The 21261-nt window shown below is 43.8% G+C and overlaps 1 protein-coding gene across 7 annotated transcripts; it reads left to right on the plus strand.

Moving 5' to 3' along the window:
• Positions 1-664: 664 nt before the first annotated feature.
• Positions 665-20352, plus strand: pum1 (pumilio RNA-binding family member 1). 7 transcript variants are annotated; one of them, XM_037474177.2, is made up of 23 exons: positions 665-787; positions 4044-4216; positions 5396-5518; positions 5805-5876; positions 6436-6541; positions 6873-7066; positions 7277-7449; positions 7545-7809; positions 8037-8130; positions 10127-10225; positions 10360-10502; positions 10631-10769; positions 10945-11079; positions 11659-12009; positions 12151-12393; positions 13327-13597; positions 15573-15702; positions 15851-15985; positions 16648-16785; positions 17414-17539; positions 17735-17856; positions 18016-18208; positions 18652-20352. In XM_037474177.2, the coding sequence occupies exons 2-23, from the start codon at positions 4055-4057 to the stop codon at positions 18781-18783; spliced, it is 3546 nt and encodes a 1181-aa protein (XP_037330074.2). In that variant the 5' UTR covers positions 665-787; positions 4044-4054; the 3' UTR covers positions 18784-20352. The 7 variants fall into 7 exon arrangements, with proteins under 7 accessions (XP_037330074.2, XP_037330078.2, XP_037330076.2 ...); XM_037474181.2 differs by having other exon boundaries at positions 11659-11958; XM_037474179.2 differs by having other exon boundaries at positions 6439-6541.
• Positions 20353-21261: the final 909 nt, after the last annotated feature.

Genomic DNA, 21261 nt, shown 5'->3' on the forward strand with positions numbered 1-21261 from the left:
AGCACTTTAGACGTTTTAATCCTATACGACAGAAACACTCGCTTGCCTGTCCTAAAAACCCATGTGATTATCATAAGGCCTGCCATAATCTCGGTGCATTATGTCATCCTCACACCGAACTGGGGGTCGCCAATCAAAGGGGGGTATTTTGGTTATTTGGGGGACACGCTGCTATTTTCCCACCATCATTACATACCCGAGGAGTAACGTGCAGCAGGCGCACACCGTTTTGCGCAGCACGTTGCCATGGCTGCCACGCACCTAGTTACCGTAGAGACTCCGGTATATTGTGCACTGTCTACCCCCCGACGAATTCACCTAATATACCCAATATACAAGTAGACAACTACTAATAACTGTATTTCCACAGTGTGTTCTACTGCAAGTACCACCAACGTCATATTAAAACATAGATAAACATTTATATTCCCATTAAGTAAATCTTTTTTAAAAATCGTTTTCTCAGTTCATTTCGAGGAGGTCGACACTACGGCTGTGCAGCAAATTAAAATTTCTTTACTCCATTGACAAATAATGTGAATAAAAAAACCCCACGATGAAAATAGACTTCACAACAAAGAGATCGGTCCAATGTGTGACCCCCCCCCACCCCATATTCCCCTCCCCTCCCGGTTGGCGCAATGAACCGCACGCTCTCTCTCATGCCTTCCCAGCATGCAGCGCTCTCGCCTGCGCCTCCGTTGAGCCGCCATGTTGTTGGAGTGAAAGGCTGGGGTGTCAAAGAGAAACCGGGGCTGAAATCCGCGTCCATCCTCCCTCTCCGCCGGTGAGTATCACATCTTCCCGGTTGCGGGAGCGCCGAGCCGTCCTTATCAACTTGTCAGTGCGGGTATTGTAACAATGGCGGTACTGAGAGAGGATGAACATGAGTCTTTTGAGCAGCAGAGGCGGCTACCTCTCTTCGCTGCCTGCCTCCTTCCTCCCGTTGTGTCGGTCTTCCGCTCCAGACGGCTCTCGGGGCCTTTGTTAGCATCCCCCCGTCACGGGAACCTGTAGGGCCGCAGGCCCGGCTGACAGGTGGACACTCCCGTGTGTTCATTAATAAGAGGGCGTTGACGTTAGGGCACCATTGTCGCCGTTAAAAACTGTGTGCAGCCCTTGTTTGTCCGCCGGTTCGCCCGGCCTGAGCTGGTGTCGGGAGGCCGTGTTATTGTTGGTGGACATGGGCAGGGATCCCCGTCACAATATCTCCCACACCGCCGTCTAGTGAACGCAGTCTCGTGGACTTAAAACAGCCGTCAAGTGTCGCGACCCCTTTCACTGAGCCTCTGTTTTGTTGTGTCATGTCTGTTAGGAGGGAAATGTTTGCTCTGTGTTGAGACACCAGACGTTATCTCCTGCTAGCTGCAGGTCGCCTGCTAGTATTGTCACACCCCTGTCTGTGCCCGGTATGCGGTGGTTTGATCCCCGGTATTGAATAATGATTAACCCAGATACATGGCGCCCGTTACCGTCTGCTGGGTTAAAACCGGTAGCCTAACGTGCCGTGTGCGTCTCGCTCTGGGGAATGGCCCCAATGATGTGGATTTCCGGGTGTTTCTCTACCTGATCTGGCGATCAAGCAGAGGAAATGAGCTAGTATCTCCCCCATGTTGCTCAATGAAGAGTGGAGCATGTGAACCATCCCATCGCTTTGTTTTTATCTTTTTGGGATCGTTTGTTTATTTTTTTATGGAGGCGATGTGTTGAACGGGCGGTTTCGACACACTGGAGAGCAAGCTGCAAACGTTTGAGGATTCACGCTGTCACGGTCCAGACAGACACTTACGAAGTTAATTACTGTGTATGCCCAGTGTAAAAAGAAGAGCTTGTAATTTCCTCATGACCTGTAGGGACATTTGATGGGAAACCGTTCATTCTAACAGAGGGATTAGAGCTTGTTGGATAAGATCAGGTTGTAAAATACAAATGATATCCCTCTGACTGCTTAAACCGCTCAAGTTTTTTGGCCATGACCACAGTAGTGTGTGTCCTGTGCACATTGCATATTTCTTTATGAAAGCTCACATCTCAATCTGCTCAACGCCCTTTCATCCAGGTTATATGACAGGTGCCTTTAGATCACTAGTTTGTCCTAATCGCTTGGCAAATGTAGTTGTTATCCTACAGTGTGCAAATTTACACAACGCAATTAGTTTGAAGTTTAACAATGTAATGCAGTCTCTTTCAGGTAATATTGTTATTCATTAATCAGCATTGTGGTCATTCCTAGGATGTTGCTTGCAGTGCTGGGAAATGTTATTCTGTTAAAGTGTCTTTTAAATTTGAGTCTACCCTTGTAGAAAAAAAAAATAGAGACCTCTGTAAAATACACAACAAGGCACCACTAAATGTTCACAAAGTTCAATAAATATCTCAAAATTCATCAAAGTTTAACCTGAAAGAGATTAATTGCAGGACTGATTCATTGGACTGCATTTGTTTTACTGGGTATGTTTCCTTGTGGGTTAGGGTTATGACATACCAGCTATGACAGTGTGAACTTCTACAATAAATGGTGATCTGCAACCACCTAATGCCCAAAGCCATGCCTTTTACAGGTTTTCATACCAAATTGCTTTGAAAAGAACATCCTGAACCTGAGAAGTGTAACACATTTGTTACCAACGTGCCCATCTCTGGGACAAATGGCCAAATTATATTTAATATATACACTCTTCAAGATCTTCAAACATGTGCCGGGCGGCAGCAATAAAATAATTAGTAGTCAATGGATGTGGCGAGTCTGATTTTCTTTGTAAATTCATGTTTTGTGCTGTAAAAACTCCAAACTCCTGTTGATTTAGATTAAACATAAATTCACTTTAATGCAAATTACTTCAAAAAGAGGTAAAACATTGCATGTGCACCTGGGTGACGTGTTCCCATCACTGCTGGAATAAGCGTTGATAAGTAAAGAAGACTACTGTAGAATTGTTAGTCTTTATTTTTCTTTTGGGTAATGAGCTATAGAGAATTTATATATGGTGAAATTTTAATCCGTGTGGTCCAGTTGGATATGTTTGGATGACGGCTCAGAGCGGTAGGGTAAAGTGTACGTACAGTTGACTGCTGCTAGGCAAGTTTTGACTTGGATTCTGTTTAGATCTGTAGCTCCCAGATCTCTTCTCTTCCTTATGGTAGAAAGCCACCCATTTTGTATTTTTATATATATATATATGTATAAAATAGATGCACTGTGCGATTCATTTCTAGTCTAATGTAGCATCCTGCAAAATTCTGTACATTTAGTATTACACTAAATTGACAATTTACTTTCCATTTGAAATGTGCCATTTGGGTTCCATTTGATCTCACACACACTAGTGAGCATAGTGCTCACCAGTGTTTTTTTGCAGAATCAATACAATATTTAGTATGTTTTGAAAGGTGTTTCTAATATTTAGTCTACCATTCCTGATAATCAGGCAGGAAAAGTCTTAAATGCTATTTGACCTTACTGCAGTAGGATTGTAGTTTGACATGAAAACCGGTTTAATGTAGAGTATTCTATAAGATATTTGTTGCATCATTGGTGTGTCCTGAAGTTGTCCGGAAAATGTTTGAGGCTCATTAACAAAAGACGACGGTGTGCTTAGTTGTCCCTGTTGGACTAATGTATTCATAGTTATAGAACAACCGGTTGTTGTTTTTTGTGTGGTTGTAGCAAATGCTTCATGGATCGTCTTTGTTAGTTATTACAGAACAAGCTGACACAAGGACTTCAAAAAAGTACATGTGTTGCTGATGAAGAGTTACAAAGATTAGTCCCGTAGCTGAATCACTAATTAGATTTATTTTAGCACAACAGGTTTGCGTGCTAAAACCACACTCGCATGCCAGTTTATTATGTATGCAAATATTAATGCAGTTAATAAAACAGATCCTTTGTTTGCAATTGTTCTATTTATTTCCGGTGTAATGCTAACTTCTAAGCGCAGATTGCCCCTTGATCGCTGTGTCAAACTGGTCCGATCAAAAATGTTCATTAGTTGAAATGTATCAAAGTTGTTTGCCTGACAGATGTGTTTCTCTCTGGACAGGCTGTGGTGGAATGAGCAGTGTGTGTGTGCTGAAGAGGAAAGCAGTGCTCTGGCAGGATTCATTCAGCCCCCACCATAGAAGTACATCCCCCAGCATGCCCGTGGTGCTGAGCAGCGGAGGACATGCCCCTCCAACAGGGCAGACCCCTCAGGCCATGCCCCCCAGCCAGCAGGTAAAGCCCACCACTATAATATCTTTATATTATTTTATTCATTAATTGACAAACATCTGTTTTACATAATATTTGGCTGCACAGTCTGTACTTGTTATTGTATTGCAGATAAGAAGGCAGCCATTTAAGTGGCATTCATATTGATGGAGAAATTCGGATTGTCTATCAAGCAGTCTCACAATCCCTCTATTTATTATTTTATATGACAAAACCACTTGGCTGAGCTTATCAGACCAAGAGCCTTATCATGTTAGCCTTGTGAAAGAAAACGCACCCATGCAGTGCAAAACTACCAAATCAGTCAGTAAGAGTTGGAAAATGTAGACGTCTTACTTTAGTAAACAACTATTAGCAACATTGATTGTCCTTTTCTGCTGATCATAAAAAAGAAACTAACTTAATCATATTGTTTGCTGTTAGCTAAACAGTTTTGAGTTGTTTTCAGCCCAATAATTGGCGTCATTTCTACAGGAACTGCTAATCATGAGGTAGAATAAATTATAACAACATGGGGCAAAGAGCAGTAATTCAAGTGGTTTGGTCGTATATGAAGTTTGTTGACTTTATTTAAAGCGTATGAAATTTGTTCCAAGTTCAGTAAAGATTGTTTGTTTAAGAATTTCAAAACTGTTTCTTCTTGAAAAAGAGAAATCAGTCCAGTAAGAGAGGAAGTCAACTTCAGTTTAACAGTGGAAAAATCTGCATCCTTTTGAGTTTTAGAAAGCGGATGTAGACTAAACTGCTCAAGAAATGGTGCTGTTTTCACTGCTCCTTTCTTCATCATGTCTAGTAGATTGATTATAATAACAAACCAGTTTCGGTCCCATGTTCTAAACGAATGAATGGTATATTTTTTTATTGGCGCACAGAGACTTTGAAATAGCCTTACTGAGAACATTAGATAGTCATATTTTAGTGTGTCGTCTGTATCTGAAAAATCTGCCTTTATTATCCTAGAACTATGCATGAAAAATGTAATAGGCAATGCAATCAGATAATAAAGATATACAGATATTTGAATTCAGGCATGCTTGAGTTTGTTGTTTTTGTAAATAATCAACACTATAATACATGTTTAAATAAATACTTCAAATCCAGCCTATATCTGCGAGTCACCAGCTGTCTGCTGCTGTTACAGTTGTTAGTAATTACAGGATAACGTGTGTATGTGTTTCTAAGGGTGTGGCAGGTGCTGGACGCTCCCAGGATGATGCCATGGTAGACTATTTCTTCCAGCGGCAGCACGGTGAACAACCTGGCAAACATCGCTGGCCCACTGGAGACAACATCCATGACAGCCAGGTGTGTGTTTGTATGCGTGTTTTGTACAAGTTGGAACACTGATGTTGTAACTGTTTTTGCTGATAATACTGTGTGCTGGTACAAAGTCACAGAGACATTACTACACCGGGAAGAAATCTGTTTCAAGTCTCAAACACAATTTAACATTTGATTCCAGTTTTGAAAAGTCTTTTATTTACTGGAAAAATGTTTGTCTCTGAAGGCACTCGCTAATGAACATTTAAACTGGCCTTATCTTTGCATTAGTTAAGTTTGAACCACATGACATGACTGGGCTCTCTGTCAGCAGGTGCGATCCATGGACGAACTGAACCATGACTTTCAGGCTCTGGCTCTGGAGGGACGCGCCATGGGAGAGGTGAGACGTCATGTTTAATATTCAGGGTTGTGTATGGTCTAGAAGGAGATGATTTATGAGACCATGTACCCTGATAACGAAGCAAAAATAACTTACAAATGGCAGATCAATAAACACATTTTGACTTCCCATGCAACAAAGAGTTTCTTGTTGCCAGAAAATACAGGTCACATGTCCAGAACAGCCAGTCTGTTAAATTTGGGAAGATGCTGACTAATGGAAAGGGAAGCGGGTTATGGAGAGAAACTCAAATAAGCTGCTGCTTAGTTGCTTGTCTTTTAGTCCAAACACTTACTAGTTGAAAGTATTCAAAAATAGATGATCAAAGTAGTTGCTACAGATGTGTGTATCACAGTGGAAGCTACAGTGACTGCAGCGCTGGAAACTAAACATGAAAGCAAAAGACATTCTGATTGTTATCCTGTTGGAGATTTGGGAGCCGTTCTGCTCACATGGCCAGTTATACAACCTAATAGTTTTTTTTATGCATTCATTTGTTCCTTTTTTGGCTATTATTCCATGTGCAACCATTTTCACCTTGTTTTTCATGTGTTTGCAGCAGATGCTACCTGGTAAGAAGTTCTGGGAGACGGACGACTCAGGGAAGGACGGACCTAAAGGGATCTTTCTGGACCAGTGGAGGGACAGCGCATGGGGGGCTTCTGGTATGTACCAGTCGACCTCAGGTTGTTAATAGACAAGAACCAACCAATAGAACAATCATTGCTGTCTTGGACTTGCACATTTAGGTTCTTCTTAAAAAAACTTCCCACATATATTCTCGTAGATTCCTGGTGTGTCATAATAACAAAATGCAGTTCGAAGAGGTTTGCAAGCTCAATTGTGCTTAAGATTAAACAGAGTAAGGCGTAGTAAAATATAATAAAATATGATCCCTTTAATCATGGTTCTGTGTTTGAAGATGGTAGTTTTGTGCCTGAACAGTTTTCTGCTGTGCATGAATGCTGTTAACAGTCCCTCTTTTTGTCATGTTAGATCACTCCGTGTCTCAGCCAATCATGGTGTCCCGTCGGCCGGGCCAAGGTTTCCATGGCGGTGGGGAAGTCGGGGTGGGCTCTGTGATGTCACCGCGCTCTGAGAGTGGAGGGCTGGGAGTGAGCATGGTGGAGTACGTCCTCTCCTCCTCACCGGCTGAAAAACTGGATTCCTGCCTCCGAAAAGGACCTTATGTAAGTTTCTCATCATCACTTTATCCTCAGGTTACTTTTGATGGTTATTGTTCTCTCACTGCTTGTGATTGTCAAAAGGAGACGTGTCTTTCACCTCGTCCATGTCAGTCTGTCCTTCCCACTCTGCGTGTTTTGCCATCTGTCACATATTCGGTGCCTCTAGATTTCAGCTTTTCACTGTCTGCTATGTGTCTTTTCTCCCTCGCACAGGGACAGAGGGATGGAGAGGTGGAGGAGGAGAAGCGGGAGAAGCCGAAGGCAACATTCGAAGGGGAGAAACTGAAAGAGTTGACCGAAGTTGAAGCTGATATAATCAACGACGTCATCAACCCCAACGGGCTGCCCGTGCAGAACGGCCTCGACGTCGACGTCAAAGAGTTTGGGTGAGACTCGGCGTGAAAGAGACTCGCTCGCTGTAAATGCTTCTGGTTTCAAAGGCAGACTTTGAGATGTAGACTGAACTCCTCCTCCCCTCTAGTCGCCCCCCTGGCAACATGCCGGTCCCAGGTCCTGAAGGGGACCTGCTTGGAGGTCCCGGGGGTGTGGGGCCTGATGGCATGACACCCATGGGTGGCGTTGGAGGCCCCAAACCTCCCGAAGACTTCTCTGGCGTGGAACAAGGTGGCGTCGCCATGGACCCGATGGAGTCAGTGATGGAGCCGCTTCAGTTTGACTACAACTCACAAATGCCCATGGACAATGCGCCCACCGTGGGCCTATTTGATTACGCCAACCAGCAGCAGGTGATGAGCAACAGCCAATGAGTAGTAAATAAATAATTGCCATTAGCCCTTCCTTAGACCTGGATGAAGTGGAGAGCATCAAAGGAAATTACATCCGTTAACTGTAAACGCAGCCTCAGGAACCAAACACGTCCATATTACAATATCTAGCCTCACACTGTGATGCCGATGTGATCCTCTGCGTGATATATTAAAGGGTTATTTGCCTGTCGTTCTTGCCTTTGCAGCTGTTTCAGAGAAACAACGCGCTAGCAGTGCAGCAGTTGACGGCCGCCCAGCAGCAGCAGTACGCCCTGGCAGCAGCACAGCAGTCTCACATTGGTAAGGGAGTGCTTGTGTGACGGTCGTGTGTTAAAGTGCATGCTCACAGTGGGTCATTGCGGGCAGTCGCGGAACCGATCGGCTCTCGCGGGACGGGAGTTTAGCGTTCAGAGACAACCAGACTGGTGAACAGCAGTCGGACTCAACCCGGAACGTTGCCAAGACCCAAATCTTGTCCCGTTGCATATGAATGCGGAATTTGTTAGTGAGATCACAAAATATGCTAATTAAGGGTTCGGCGTCCTTTTTAATGTTATCAGGTCCCGAAGCACCCCTCTCATCCTGTGGACTTTAGCCCTCAGACCTTTGCCAGCAGGTGAGTGGGGACTCAGTTGAAAGTTGGCAAAGTTTCGCTTGAACTGACACAAATTAAAGAGAGAGTGGTTTTGAACTATTTATGTTGATGTGGTCATCGTTCTCATTGATATAAAACCTTTTACCCACGGGTTTACTAATGGCGGGAATGCAATGGTTCAATACATACAGCGTTTATCACTACAGGAGGCTTCAAAACTGAATGGAAAGTGCAACCACATGATTTTATCTGTAACGGTTTTCTAATTTAATTACCTGAAATGTCAGACCAAAAGTGTCATTATACAATGGATCTGGAGTATTCACAATGCTTCACTTTTCCCACATGTTACAACCTTATTTCAAAATGGATTACATTTTTTTCCTCTCAAAATTCTACACACAACACCCCATAATGACAAGGTGAAAAAAAGTTTGCATGTACAAAAGTATTCAGAGCCTTTGCCATGACACTCAAAATTGAGCTCAGGTGCATCTTGTTTCCTGATCGCCCTTGAGATGTTTCTATAACTTGAGTGGAGTCTACCTGGCTATTTTCAGTAGATTGGACATGATTTAGAGGCACACACCTGTCTACAACAGGTGCTGCATTTCACAGTGCATGTCAGAACAAATCAAGGCATTGTCTGAAAACCTCAGACAGAATTGTTTTGAAGCACAGATCTGGCGAAGGGTCCAAAAAGTTGACCAAGGTCATCGAGATCATGGACCCGAGCTACTGTGCTTCATGAAGAGAGGAGAACCTTCCAGAAGGACAATCATTTCTGCTGCACTCTACAAATTAGGCCTTAATATGGTAGAGTATGGGGATGTTTTTCATCCTTAATGAAAACCTGCTCTGGACTTCATACTGGGCCGACGGTTCATCTTCCAACAGGACAACCACCCTGAAGCACACAGTCAAGACAACAAAGGAGTGGCTTTGGGACAACTCTGTGAATGTCCTATAGGGGCCCTGACTTGAACCTGATTTGAACATCTGGAGAGATCTGAAAATGGCTTTGCACCGACGCTCACCATCCAACCCGATGGAACTTGAGAGGTTCTTCAAAGACGAATGGGAGAAACTGCCCAGTAATATGTGTGCCAAGCATCGTACTCTAGAAGACTTGAGACGCTAATTGCTGCCAATGGTGCTTCATCAAAGTATTGAGCAAAGGCTGTGAATAGTTATGTACATAATCTTTCCATTCTTTATTTTTAATAAATTTGAAGAAAAAATTATCACGCTTTTTTCACTTTTGCTTTTTCTTTTTTAACTTGTCGTAATTTTTAATCCGATTTTGCAATGCGGCTGTGACATAGCAAAATGTGGAAAAACTGAAGCATTGTGAATACTTACTGGATGCACTTTTATATTTACAGGAAGTTCTTGTTTAACTCAGTGCTGGTGACTCAACCACAGAGCCTCATTAGCTTTTTCATTTTGTAGAAATAAAATGCCATGTTGAGTCAAATTGTTATATATAATAATATTTCTTAGGGTTACTCAAAGATAATGAAAGCTTAACTAACCTAAAGAATATTTTAATGTTTTGGTTATACGTTAAATAAAATACCCTCTACAGATTCACTTTAGTTAGAATCTCAATTACGTTGTTAGAGGTTATCCTGAAGTGGTTATGATGTGTTTGAACTTAATGCCGTGATCTTTCTATAAATTCATTATCTGTCTTTTCAGGTCTGGCGCAAGCGTTTGTTCCCAATCCTTACATCATAAGTGCTGCTCCACCAGGGACGGACCCCTACGCAGCCGGCTTGGCAGCAGCAGCTACACTCGGTGAGGCCCGTATTCTGAAATAAACCTTTTGCACCATCACTCATTGTCCCAGACTAAGGCCACACAAACACACACACACACACACACACACACACACATCCCAGCTTACCTGTATTCTGCATGTTTTTTTTAAGGTCCTGCAGTGATGCCTCCCCAGTACTACGGCGTGACCCCCTGGGGGGTCTACCCTGCCAACCTTTTCCAGCAGCAGGCTGCTGCAGCCAACAGCTCGGCCAATCAGCAGGCGGCAAACCAGAACCAGCAGAACCAACAGCAGGTCAGTTGGCTGGTGCCAAAATGCTGTCATGCTTAGTCTCGTCTCCAGTTCTGCCACTTTTTATCTTATACAATTCAATTTGTATATTGATGACAATTCAAATGCCTCTCACTTTTCTTTTCATTAAGGTAATGCGTGCTGGTGGCAACCAGCGACCCTTGACCCCCAGCCAAGGTCAACAGAATCAGCAGAATGACCAGCTGGTTGCAGCAGCAGCAGTTAACTCAGCCCTCGCCTTCGGGCAAGGGTTAGCAGCAGGAGTCCCCGGTGAGTATTTCGCTCTGCAAAACTCCCAACAAATCCAGTTGCGTTTGCTGATACAACAGATATGGAGATATCCAAATTATAAAACTGTTCAGTCGGCAACAGCCGAACACGGCTGTTACTACTCGGAAGGAGTAGGTGCACTCTGAATAATCATTTGTTGCGGTCTCCATCTTAGGCTACCCTGTCCTGGCCCCTGCAGCCTATTATGACCAGACAGGAGCCCTCGTGGTCAACACTGGAGGTCGAAGTGGCCCCGTCCGCCTCATGGGCCCCGCCTCCGTCATCATATCTCCTTCTGCGGCACAAGCAGGTAAGACGGCAATGCATGTAGAGCCAGGTTTACTTCTTTTTTTTTTTCATTAAAGAAATGAGAAAAGCTGAAAGGAAATTTCTAAACACGTACGTATTTGTGGCTGAAATGCTATGACCAGCACAACATCTCTTATCATTTGATTCAAAAATAAAGCACCAAGAGGGAAAATTGTGGCAATGCAGGGGAAATATAAAGATTTTTGAACCAAATTCTGAAGCTGTTCTCTACTCTAGGTTTTCAGGCTCCACTCTGGCTCAAAAAACTAAATAGTTTAGGGTTTTGTCAACATTTTATAGTTTAAATGGTGGCTGAAGTAGAAGGATTTGAAAGAAGATTGGAGAGAAAAAATACTTTGGAAAACCATGTTCAAATGTATAGAAGAGATAAAATAAGTTGAATAGAGCTTAAAACATTAAATGTATTGTTTGAATTGTTAAAAGCACTCCAATAATATGAAGTTGAATAGATGTTTGAAGAACAACAGTTGGAATGCCAAAGCAGCATTTACTGTTTTACTGTTGTTGTAAACGACAGAAGGCCAACCTGTTTAACTTCTTGTGACGTCACTGCCTCCAGTTGCAGCAGCAGCAGCCTCCGCAGGTGGTGCCAACGGTGGTCTCGGCGGTGGGGCCAACGGTCCGTTTCGAGCCATGACGTCCCAGCAGCCTCAGCAGCAGGGTGGCCCCGGTGGCGCTCTGGGAGGAAGCTCCTTCTACGGATCCTCCTCCCTGAACTCGTCCTCCCAGAGCTCCTCCCTCTTCTCACAAGGCTCAGGCCAGCCAGGACCAGGTTCTGCCTCCTTGGGCTTCAGCCAGCAGGCCTCCTCCTCCCTCGGTGCCACACTGGGGGCCACGCTCGGAGGCTTCGGCACTGCAGGTAGGACTACACCTTTCCCACGGAGTCTACTGCTGGAGTCTTATCAAAGCGGTCAGTTGTTTGGTATTTCTTCTTTCATAGTTTTTTCTATAATAAAAGTGATTTTCATCAATTCTGTTAATGATTAAGCAAAGATGGAATCAGTGGACTAATGTTTCATTGATCTTTTTTTACCTCTTTGTCTCCATCTAGTGGCCAACTCAAGTGGTGGCAGCGGTTCCAGGCGGGACTCACTGACAGGCAACAGTGAGCTGTACAAACGCACGCCCTCCAGCCTCACCCCCATCGGCCATGGAGGCTTCTACAACGGCACCTTGGGCTTCAGTCCATCCCCTGGCCCCGTGGGAATGCCCCTGCCCAACCAGGGCCCCTCCCATTCCCTCACACCCCCACCTTCTCTATCCAACCACAGCTCCTCCTCCAACCTCAATCTCGGTAAGTGTCTTTGATTCAATTGTTTTAGGTTAACAATGTAATTGGTTGTGTCGTTTCAACATAATGCCTCGGGAAGAGCCACTCTGACAATGGGGCTCTTTTGGTAAATGCACAGCCAGATTAAATCAGTTGGCGAAATACACCAGACCAGCCCTTTTCTTTTTTTATTTAAAGAAAAATCTCTAAAGACTCACTGCAGCAACAGTTTATTGAAGCTTTACACATTGGTTTGATGTAGACCTAAGCAACACATAAATATTATCTTAATATTGGGCATAAGCAGGACATTTGTGTAGATGAACCCAGTGTGGTCTCCTAGTCTTCATTTAGATGTTAGCAATTGCTCACTGTTTTTAAATGTGCATTACAAATGTGTGCCGTTTAGCTCAAACTATCCCGTGACAGACTGAAATGTGACTACAGGTTTTCTTGGGTAAAGTATTTGATAGGGTTACGTAGGGTTTACATGTGTTTCCATGATGACAGTTGAATGAAGTGTGCATGAAGTGTAACCGTTGCTTGTGATGAAACCTCAAACAAAACTAAGCTCTGATGTCCTTAACTACACTGTGTAAAGAGTCTTAACTGGAATATTATTGTGTATACAAATCATGTCCTTCACACCCGCAACAAAGCACTAAGACATGTGCTAAGTGACCACCCAGCACAGACCCTCCTTGAGCTCTGCACCAGGTTTGAATCAATGTCATTACAACAAACCTTCAATATAATGCAGTTGAATAGTGATTCTTAGTGCTGGCCTTCTTAATATTTGAGGCAGTGCTGCTTTCCAGGGGGGTTTCTGTGCTGCATAGCTTCAACAAATTAATCTCAAAATGTTGGTTCTGCAGTGTCATCAATAAAAGAAATCCATGTTAACCCATAATATCGCTCCTTCTGACAACCACCTCCCTATTCCGTCTCACTCCACAGGAGGCCTGACCAATGGCAGTGGGCGTTTCATCTCCGCAGCTCCGGGGGCAGAGGCCAAGTACCGCAGTGCCGCCAGCTCAGGCTCCTCCCTTTTTTCACCCAGCAGTCAGCTGTTCCCGTCGTCACGGCTACGCTATGGCATGTCGGACGTGATGCCATCCGGCCGCAGCCGCCTATTGGAGGACTTCAGGAACAACCGCTACCCCAACCTGCAGCTCAGAGACATTGCCGGTCACATCATGGAGTTCAGCCAGGACCAGCACGGCAGCAGGTACGCACACGCAAATATTAGCTCAACCGAAAATAGACAGATCAAAGCCACGTCGGTAAAACGCAGGCCACTTATAATGCATCAGTTCTCTGCAAGTAGAAGCCTTGTAATCTAGTTTTGTGTGTGTGTGTATATACATATTTTGTTGGAGTTTTTGTATTGTCGGTGGAAGAGTCTCTAGGGCCGCTGGTTTCTGATGCAACAAAGACTTTTCTACATTTCCATCCAAAAAAATTCTTTCATCTCGTAGAGCCCAAAATCTTTTGTATTTGTGACTTAGTTTTGGGAAAACAAGCACTTTTTAAACTTTTTTTTATGTTCAACACTTACTAAGCTGGCTCTATTTTTCATAGTTCTAGTCCTCAGCATCTATATATGACTATACTGTCATATTTGAAGGTTACCACTCGGTACAGAGTCCTGAAACGTTATGCCCTTTGAATAGAAATAAGGATTTAATGCAGGAATGAGCCGTTTAGCCTGCTCTCTCTGGGGTCCCTGGATCTTCTGCCAGAGGGTAAGAGCTGTAACTCTTGGGAGAGAATGTAAGTTTGGATGGCACACTATTTTAGACAGCTCATCGATAGTTCGGAGGGGTTTGTCATTTTGAACCCCTATCAAATTCATAGTCGTGTGTATCTGTGATTTGAACTATTACTGTTACCATACCAGGCTTTTATCCAATATTTGTCATATTTAATACCTTCCTGCACTGGGAAGATAGTCACATGAACTTCTGCTCAACTCTATGGGCTGCAAGTCTGCACAAAAAATGCCCCTGCTGTTGCTGTAGCCATCAACGGGGCTCCTCCCGCTGAGCATCTTTTTAATGACATGTAATGTAATATAAACAAGTGTTCACTAAAAGGCAGCTTGGCAGCCGTAGAATCCAAACACTGACCCCAAACTTAAAACTGATTGATAATTGATAATTATACTATTTTGTTTTTCAAGGCTTTGCAGCACTTTTCCCTCTGGTAAACGTACCATTCAATTAATTGCGTTGTAAATCACTTCATGTGATGGAACTCAGACGATGAAGTGTGTGTATTGTGACAAGCTTTATGACCGAGAAAGATTTACCGCTCTAAGCCTCGAATGTACGAGACCGTGGAGCTCATCAAAAGCAGCAATGTGAAGCGCCGCTCTTTTGACCAATCGTACCCCCTCGCTTCCGATATTAGTGCACAAAAAAAACCCAATGTAATCGCCCAATACCATCAGAAAGTTAAGGCATGAATTCACTGTGTGAGTGACGTAAACGGAGGAGAATAGAGCTGCAAAGGGTTGTTTAATAAACACAGATCAAAGTTTATCCTTGAATACAAATTGGATCTTTTAAAGAGATGATAAATACATTTTTAGATTTATTTATAAATTACCCAGTTAAATATAAACTACTGGTAAATATTGTTTAGATATTTTTCATCTGATCTTGCGTGAGGAAATCGTGTCTAAATGGATCTCATTGAATTTTAATTGAATACCACTGTGGAAGAGGTAGCTGCACTTTGGGGTTCTGGTTTCTGGGTTGAACGCGCCTCAGATGCAGATGCACTTTTCCACCAAAATGAACTATTAATAGACCATGACGTTCGGTCTGCACATTCCAGACGTTTTCATTCTAGAGTCTCCTCAACCTCACTGTTCTTTTTATCTTTTCGCCTGGCATCCATCACTTCACCTCACAGGCTACTTGTTTTCTTCTCCTTGTCTTTTTCATTTCCTTTTGTCTTACTGTTCCCTCAGGTTAAAGATTTAGAAGTCTCTCTCTGTCTTTGTACATCTGTTTCACATTATTATTCTGTTACTGTCTGCTGTTTTTATTAGTCTTTGTCTTCAAGTTCATCTAAACTTTGTGAATGCACTCATGAGGCCTTTTGTAAACATGCAAATCCCAAGAAAATTGTATTGGATAACAACCAAACAAGAGGCATCTGGTTGTTATAATGTTCATCCTTTCCATCTCTAACAGGTTCATCCAGTTGAAATTGGAGCGAGCCAGTTCAGCAGAGCGCCAGCTCGTCTTCAGTGAGATCCTGCAGGCAGCCTACCAGCTGATGGTGGACGTCTTTGGAAATTACGTCATCCAGAAGTTTTTTGAGGTGTGTGTGAAGTCTTGATAGTCCAAAATAGTTTCATTAGGATGTTTGAGTCGTTCCTTTGTGGTCCGTGTTGCTGTGTAATAAACATTGTGTTTTTTCAAATGGATGAGAGGGTTTACAAGCTTATTTATGTTTTTGTTTGTTTCAGTTTGGCAGCCTGGACCAGAAGCTGGCTCTGGCAGAGAGGATCCGAGGTCATGTGCTGTCTCTGGCTCTGCAGATGTATGGCTGCAGGGTCATTCAGAAAGCTCTGGAGTTCATCCCCTCTGATCAGCAGGTCATTGTAAGTACACCAGCTCTCGTTGTAGTCTATGAAAGTATTAACAATGACAACGGAGTACAAAGACGGTAGTTGAACCTTTACTGTCTTGACCCTGCTATGCTTTTGGCTTTTTGATGTAAGCGTAAAAAAAAAGCTCATAATTCATCCACGAATGAGGTTGCATGGATCACTAATTCCTGTTTATATGCCAGAATGCTGTATAAACCAACGGAGGTGGGCTCCTTATGCAGATATGCACTTTTTAACATTATGGGTTTTATGTTTGAGCTTCCTCGTGTAGCAGCAGGTTCCCCTCAGGCACTCTGTCATCAACAATGAATGAGGGTATTGATACCGTGCTTTAAATGCAAATGTTGAACTGCAGGTGTAAAGATAAATGTAGCTGGGAATGAAAACCTTGTGCTTAAATTCAGTTGTTTCGATGTAAAAGTGTTTGTCTGGAGCGAGAGAAAGGGATCCATCTCCCCTTAATGGATTTCAATAAAATCTCCAGTGCAACTGCTCAATCTCAGTTTTATTCGTTGGGCCCTGAGACACTGAAAAATGGAGGACTCGAAAAATGCTTTCAGGCAATATTTGATTTCTGACAAACAATTACATCTCCCGCCCTCCCTCCCCCTGCTCTGCTCTCCCCCCTCCCCCCCCCTCTGTCCTCCCTGCAGAGTGAGATGGTGCGGGAGCTGGACGGCCACGTCTTGAAGTGCGTGAAGGACCAGAACGGTAACCACGTGGTCCAGAAGTGCATCGAGTGCGTCCAGCCTCACGCGCTGCACTTCATCATAGACGCCTTCAAGGGACAGGTGGGTGACCTCCGATAGCATGTCCCCCGAAAAGTGTTTCCGCATTCCATCACAGTGCTCGGCTGACATCCGCACGCTGCCACAAGGCAGCAACCATATTGTCGCCGCCACAGTACATAGGCGCGTTCACTCGGTCCCCTCCAGGGACAGGGTACGTTGCCATGGCAACTGAAAACCTAAGCCCTGTGGCAACAGCCATCTTCTATCTGCCAGCTAAATGTTACATTAGCATAAAGCGTTAAATGAACACTGTTGTCCATGCAGTCGCTTTTTGTCCGACGCTAATGAAAGGTTTTGAATTTTCAAAGAAGCTCTGCTTCCTGTGACAGTAAATCTCTGATTTTCTTCTCACACATTTGTATTTTTTTTTTTTACACGACGACTGGGATTGGTATGTGTGGGGGAAAGCGTGTAAGGAACTAGCCTTCACCTTCCCTGCAGGGGGGGCAGGGTGCGTGGAAGAATGCCTATGATCATTTGGTGCTATAATCCCAGAGGCTTTCTGTGCCTCAAGGACAGCGATTTGAGCAATGGTAAATTAGTGCCGTGTTCAACTCACTGGTCGACGCTCCGGGACCGTTGTCTGTATGTCATGAATAAGTAACATGTAATCATGTGTATCTTTCAGGTCTTTGCCCTCTCCACTCACCCTTATGGCTGCCGAGTCATTCAGCGCATTCTCGAACACTGCCTTCCTGAACAGACGCTGCCTATACTGGAGGAGCTCCATCAACACACAGAGCAGCTGGTGCAGGTACAACACACACTGCTGTCTCTCTTCCTCCACCAGTTATGGTTTTCAGCATGGAGACAGTTGAGAGGGCGCTCTAAATAAAACTTGTCTAAATCTAGATTTGTGAAGTTGGCTATGTATTTCATGTGACGTCAGAAGCACCAGCTGGTGTCCTCACGTTTTAGTGAATGTGTCTGTGTGGTTTGTTTTATTTAGGACCAGTACGGCAACTATGTGATCCAGCATGTTTTGGAGCACGGCCGAGCTGAAGATAAGAGCAAGATAGTGGCGGAAATTCGAGGCAATGTACTGGGACTGAGCCAGCACAAGTTTGCCAGGTAAATTCCAGGACCAACACACTGTTTCGGTTTTATCTTCCCCCCCTTCTTTGAAACCAGTTTCATTTTGTTTCTGTGCAATTGCTGCCAGAACTTTTTCTTTTTCTGTCTTTTATTTTCAATGCACCGTGACGCCTACCCCTCCCCTCCTGTCTTCAGTAATGTGGTGGAGAAATGCGTGACCCACGCCTCTCGGGCCGAACGGGCCGTGCTGATAGATGAGGTGTGCAGCCTGACGGAGGGCCCCCACAGTGCCTTATACACCATGATGAAGGACCAGTACGCCAACTACGTGGTGCAGAAGATGATCGACGTGGCTGAGCCGACCCAGCGCAAGATCGTAATGCACAAGGTAGGTGGGAGGAACACTATTTGTATGTGAATAACAATGCTGTGCATCAGAGGTTGTTCCTCTACAAGATTTTTTTTTGGGTGGTATATAACCTGAGATCTTTAGCATTAGAGAGATGCGATGTTGTATTGACATCATCAGCTTGGCGCTCAGTGTTGCCTCTTGTCCTCCCAACAAACCCAGCCCTTCACTTACCTGCACGTCAATAAAGCTTAACAAGGTCACTGCATTCAGTGGTTCCCTAGGCAACGGCAGAGAAGCTGCGATAAGCACCAGTGATCATGGATTTTTCAAATAGATATGTGTTGGTGATGGGTGATTTGCTGTTGTGGCAGAGCAAAATGCAAGCGGGAAGGGGGAGTAAGGGTGTGTGGGAAGTGCACACACCGTCCATAACCAGTCTGGACACCTGCAACATATGTGTTGTTGTCGTCTTTGTATAGATCCGGCCTCACGTTACCACCCTGAGGAAGTACACATATGGAAAACACATCCTGGCCAAGCTGGAGAAATACTACATGAAGAACGGCGTCGACCTGGGTCCTCTCTGCGGCCCTCCCAACGGCATCATGTAAACCGATTTCCCCTCCCTTTCCAGCCTGAAATCCTCGTCTACCACCTGATCTCCCCTGCCCCCAACCCTTCCTGAGCTGTCTGACCCTTGATGGGGCATCATACCCTCATTCCCCCTCCAAATCCTGCTCACCGAGGACATTGAGTACCCCCTCAACCTTGTTCCCATGACAACCTTTTGGGAGGAGCCTGTTGCTACAGGCAGCCTTAGTTTTTGTCAGATATTGTTGCCCCTCCCCCACCTGCGCCCAGGCCCATTGATCTGGGGGAGTGAGGGAAGGAGGGCAGGGAGTGGGGAGAGATGGGACCTGTTCTGCTCATCGCTTCACTCCCTCCTTTTTCTCTGTTTTGTTTCCATTCATGTCCTCTTCTCTGGTAAACTCAAATCATTTCACTTTTTGCTACTGCTGCACACACAATCCTATTGTCCCCTTCTCCTCCCATCCTATTCACCACTACGAGATGGAATGAGTATTTAATTTGTCAGACGTCACAGAATCATAAGGAGAACACCCGCACTCGCACACACTTCATCGGCTAACCAGCAGACAGATCATTTAGCATGGGAGATTCGTTTTCTGGTCTTGCTTCTATAAATATAACGTGTATACTTGGTGTAGACCTTTGCATATATATATAAATATATATATATAAAACTTTGTAGTTTTTCTGGTTTTTGATGTTGAATCTGTATCTATAATGTATCCTAGTAGTGACCACATACTTCTGACTGTATAATTGTACATTTGTAAACCCTTGTAATGTAAAAGTGCTTTACCACCCTTTTTGGTATGAGAAGGAAAAGAAAAATGTTCACTGAAAAAAATCTTAGAAAAAAAACCCTGTGCATTTCAGTGTATATTCTCACCTCCTTGGTTGTGACATATGAGTTGTTGTATATTGTAAATTGTAATATCAAATTTTTGTTTTGAAAAGCCCTTTCTATACAGCGTAGTACTTGTACAAAGATTCGCCACGCTTGGTTTTATCTTTATCTTGTCACTGCTTAACTTAAGACGTCGACCTCCCACTGACTCCCAATTGGACATGTTCTGTTAGACTTAGTGGTGTCTTCTGGTTTATGTTGAAGGTTTTTGTTTTGTTTTTGACCTTTTTTTAAGATCTTTTTATAGGAATGCTTTACCCCCACGAAATGTCATGTGTATGGGTACGCTGGCCGGGTGGGATAAAAACCTTTTACTCATTTACCCCTCTCCCTGTCCCCCCGCCCCTCTATTATTCATGACTGTTTTCAGAGGGGTAAACCCATGGATTGTACAGAGAAGATTCTTGTGTTTTTTGGCATTTCTCTAGTGCTGTAAGTGCTGTATCATACTGTCCATGTCCTTTTGGGTGAGAGAGGCAGCCCGCCACGGTGCGGTGTACATTTGGAGCAGCCTTGTGTATATTTACTACGAGCACACCTGTAACCATATGTGTATAGTTAACAGAACCTGTGTATGCTTATTGCCTGGGCAACTATTTTTTGTAACTCCTGTTGTAGATTGTCTCTAAACAATTGTGTGATCTTTATTTTGAAACCAAACTGAAAAAAAACTTTGAAAATTTAACTGTCTCAGCTGTGCTTCATTTGTCTGATGTGCTTGCAAAGGAGGGGGAAGGGTGGGGGTGTGCGCGCGCTGATGTTTTTATCTTTAGTGTGTATTGTAAAAGATGAGCAGGATCTGTGCCTAGTTTCTATTCTATCCATTTGAAGGAAGGACTGAGTACCGACTGAATGAGTCAGGCTGTTGTGCAGTTTGCTTTAATTGATCTATAAAAGTAACTGATTCATTGGGCCTTGCATTGTTCCACGTTAACTACAAATGTAATAGTACTAGAGACTTCCTGTAAGAGTAATAGATTCACAGTTTGTAACCAAGGATCATCCAGGTACGCTTAAAGGGTGTGTATCAAAAACTCACAATCTTTGTAATGGTCTCAATTGTAGGCGATAAAACACTCCTGTCTAACAGGTCCAGCTTTGTTTGGAGCATAAGTGGAAACCGGAGGTTATTTTGAACTAGACAGGTTGACTGGGATGATGCTGGCAGCAAGCCCATGGCTTTTAAAAATGTTTTTATTAAAGTAAATTATAAACCTTTGAGCTTAAGGTGTGTACCTAAAAGGTTTTGTATATCTCATAAGTATGATGTGAGAACTTAGACATTATTTATTCAATATTTCAGATATTAAGCAACTGGCTAATTTTGGTTTGGTAGAATTAGCAACGTTCCGTTTGGACCTATTAATAGTGATAATTAAATGATTAAATGCCACTCTTCGCCTCGTGTCCTTGAGCAGTACCGTTTAGCTAATACGCACCGTTGCTAGGCGACACAAGTAGGTTACCGTACCGAGTCGGGCATAAATATTAATTCTCGTGACGTAGACACAGGTGTGACTGAGGTCCACCGACTTAGCCGAGACTCAGCCAATCACAGCGGGGCACCGGAGGCGACCGCGTTAAAGGTGCAGCC

The sequence above is a fragment of the Pungitius pungitius genome, chromosome 17 (assembly GCF_949316345.1).
Source record: "Pungitius pungitius chromosome 17, fPunPun2.1, whole genome shotgun sequence".
Classification (NCBI taxonomy): domain Eukaryota; kingdom Metazoa; phylum Chordata; class Actinopteri; order Perciformes; family Gasterosteidae; genus Pungitius; species Pungitius pungitius.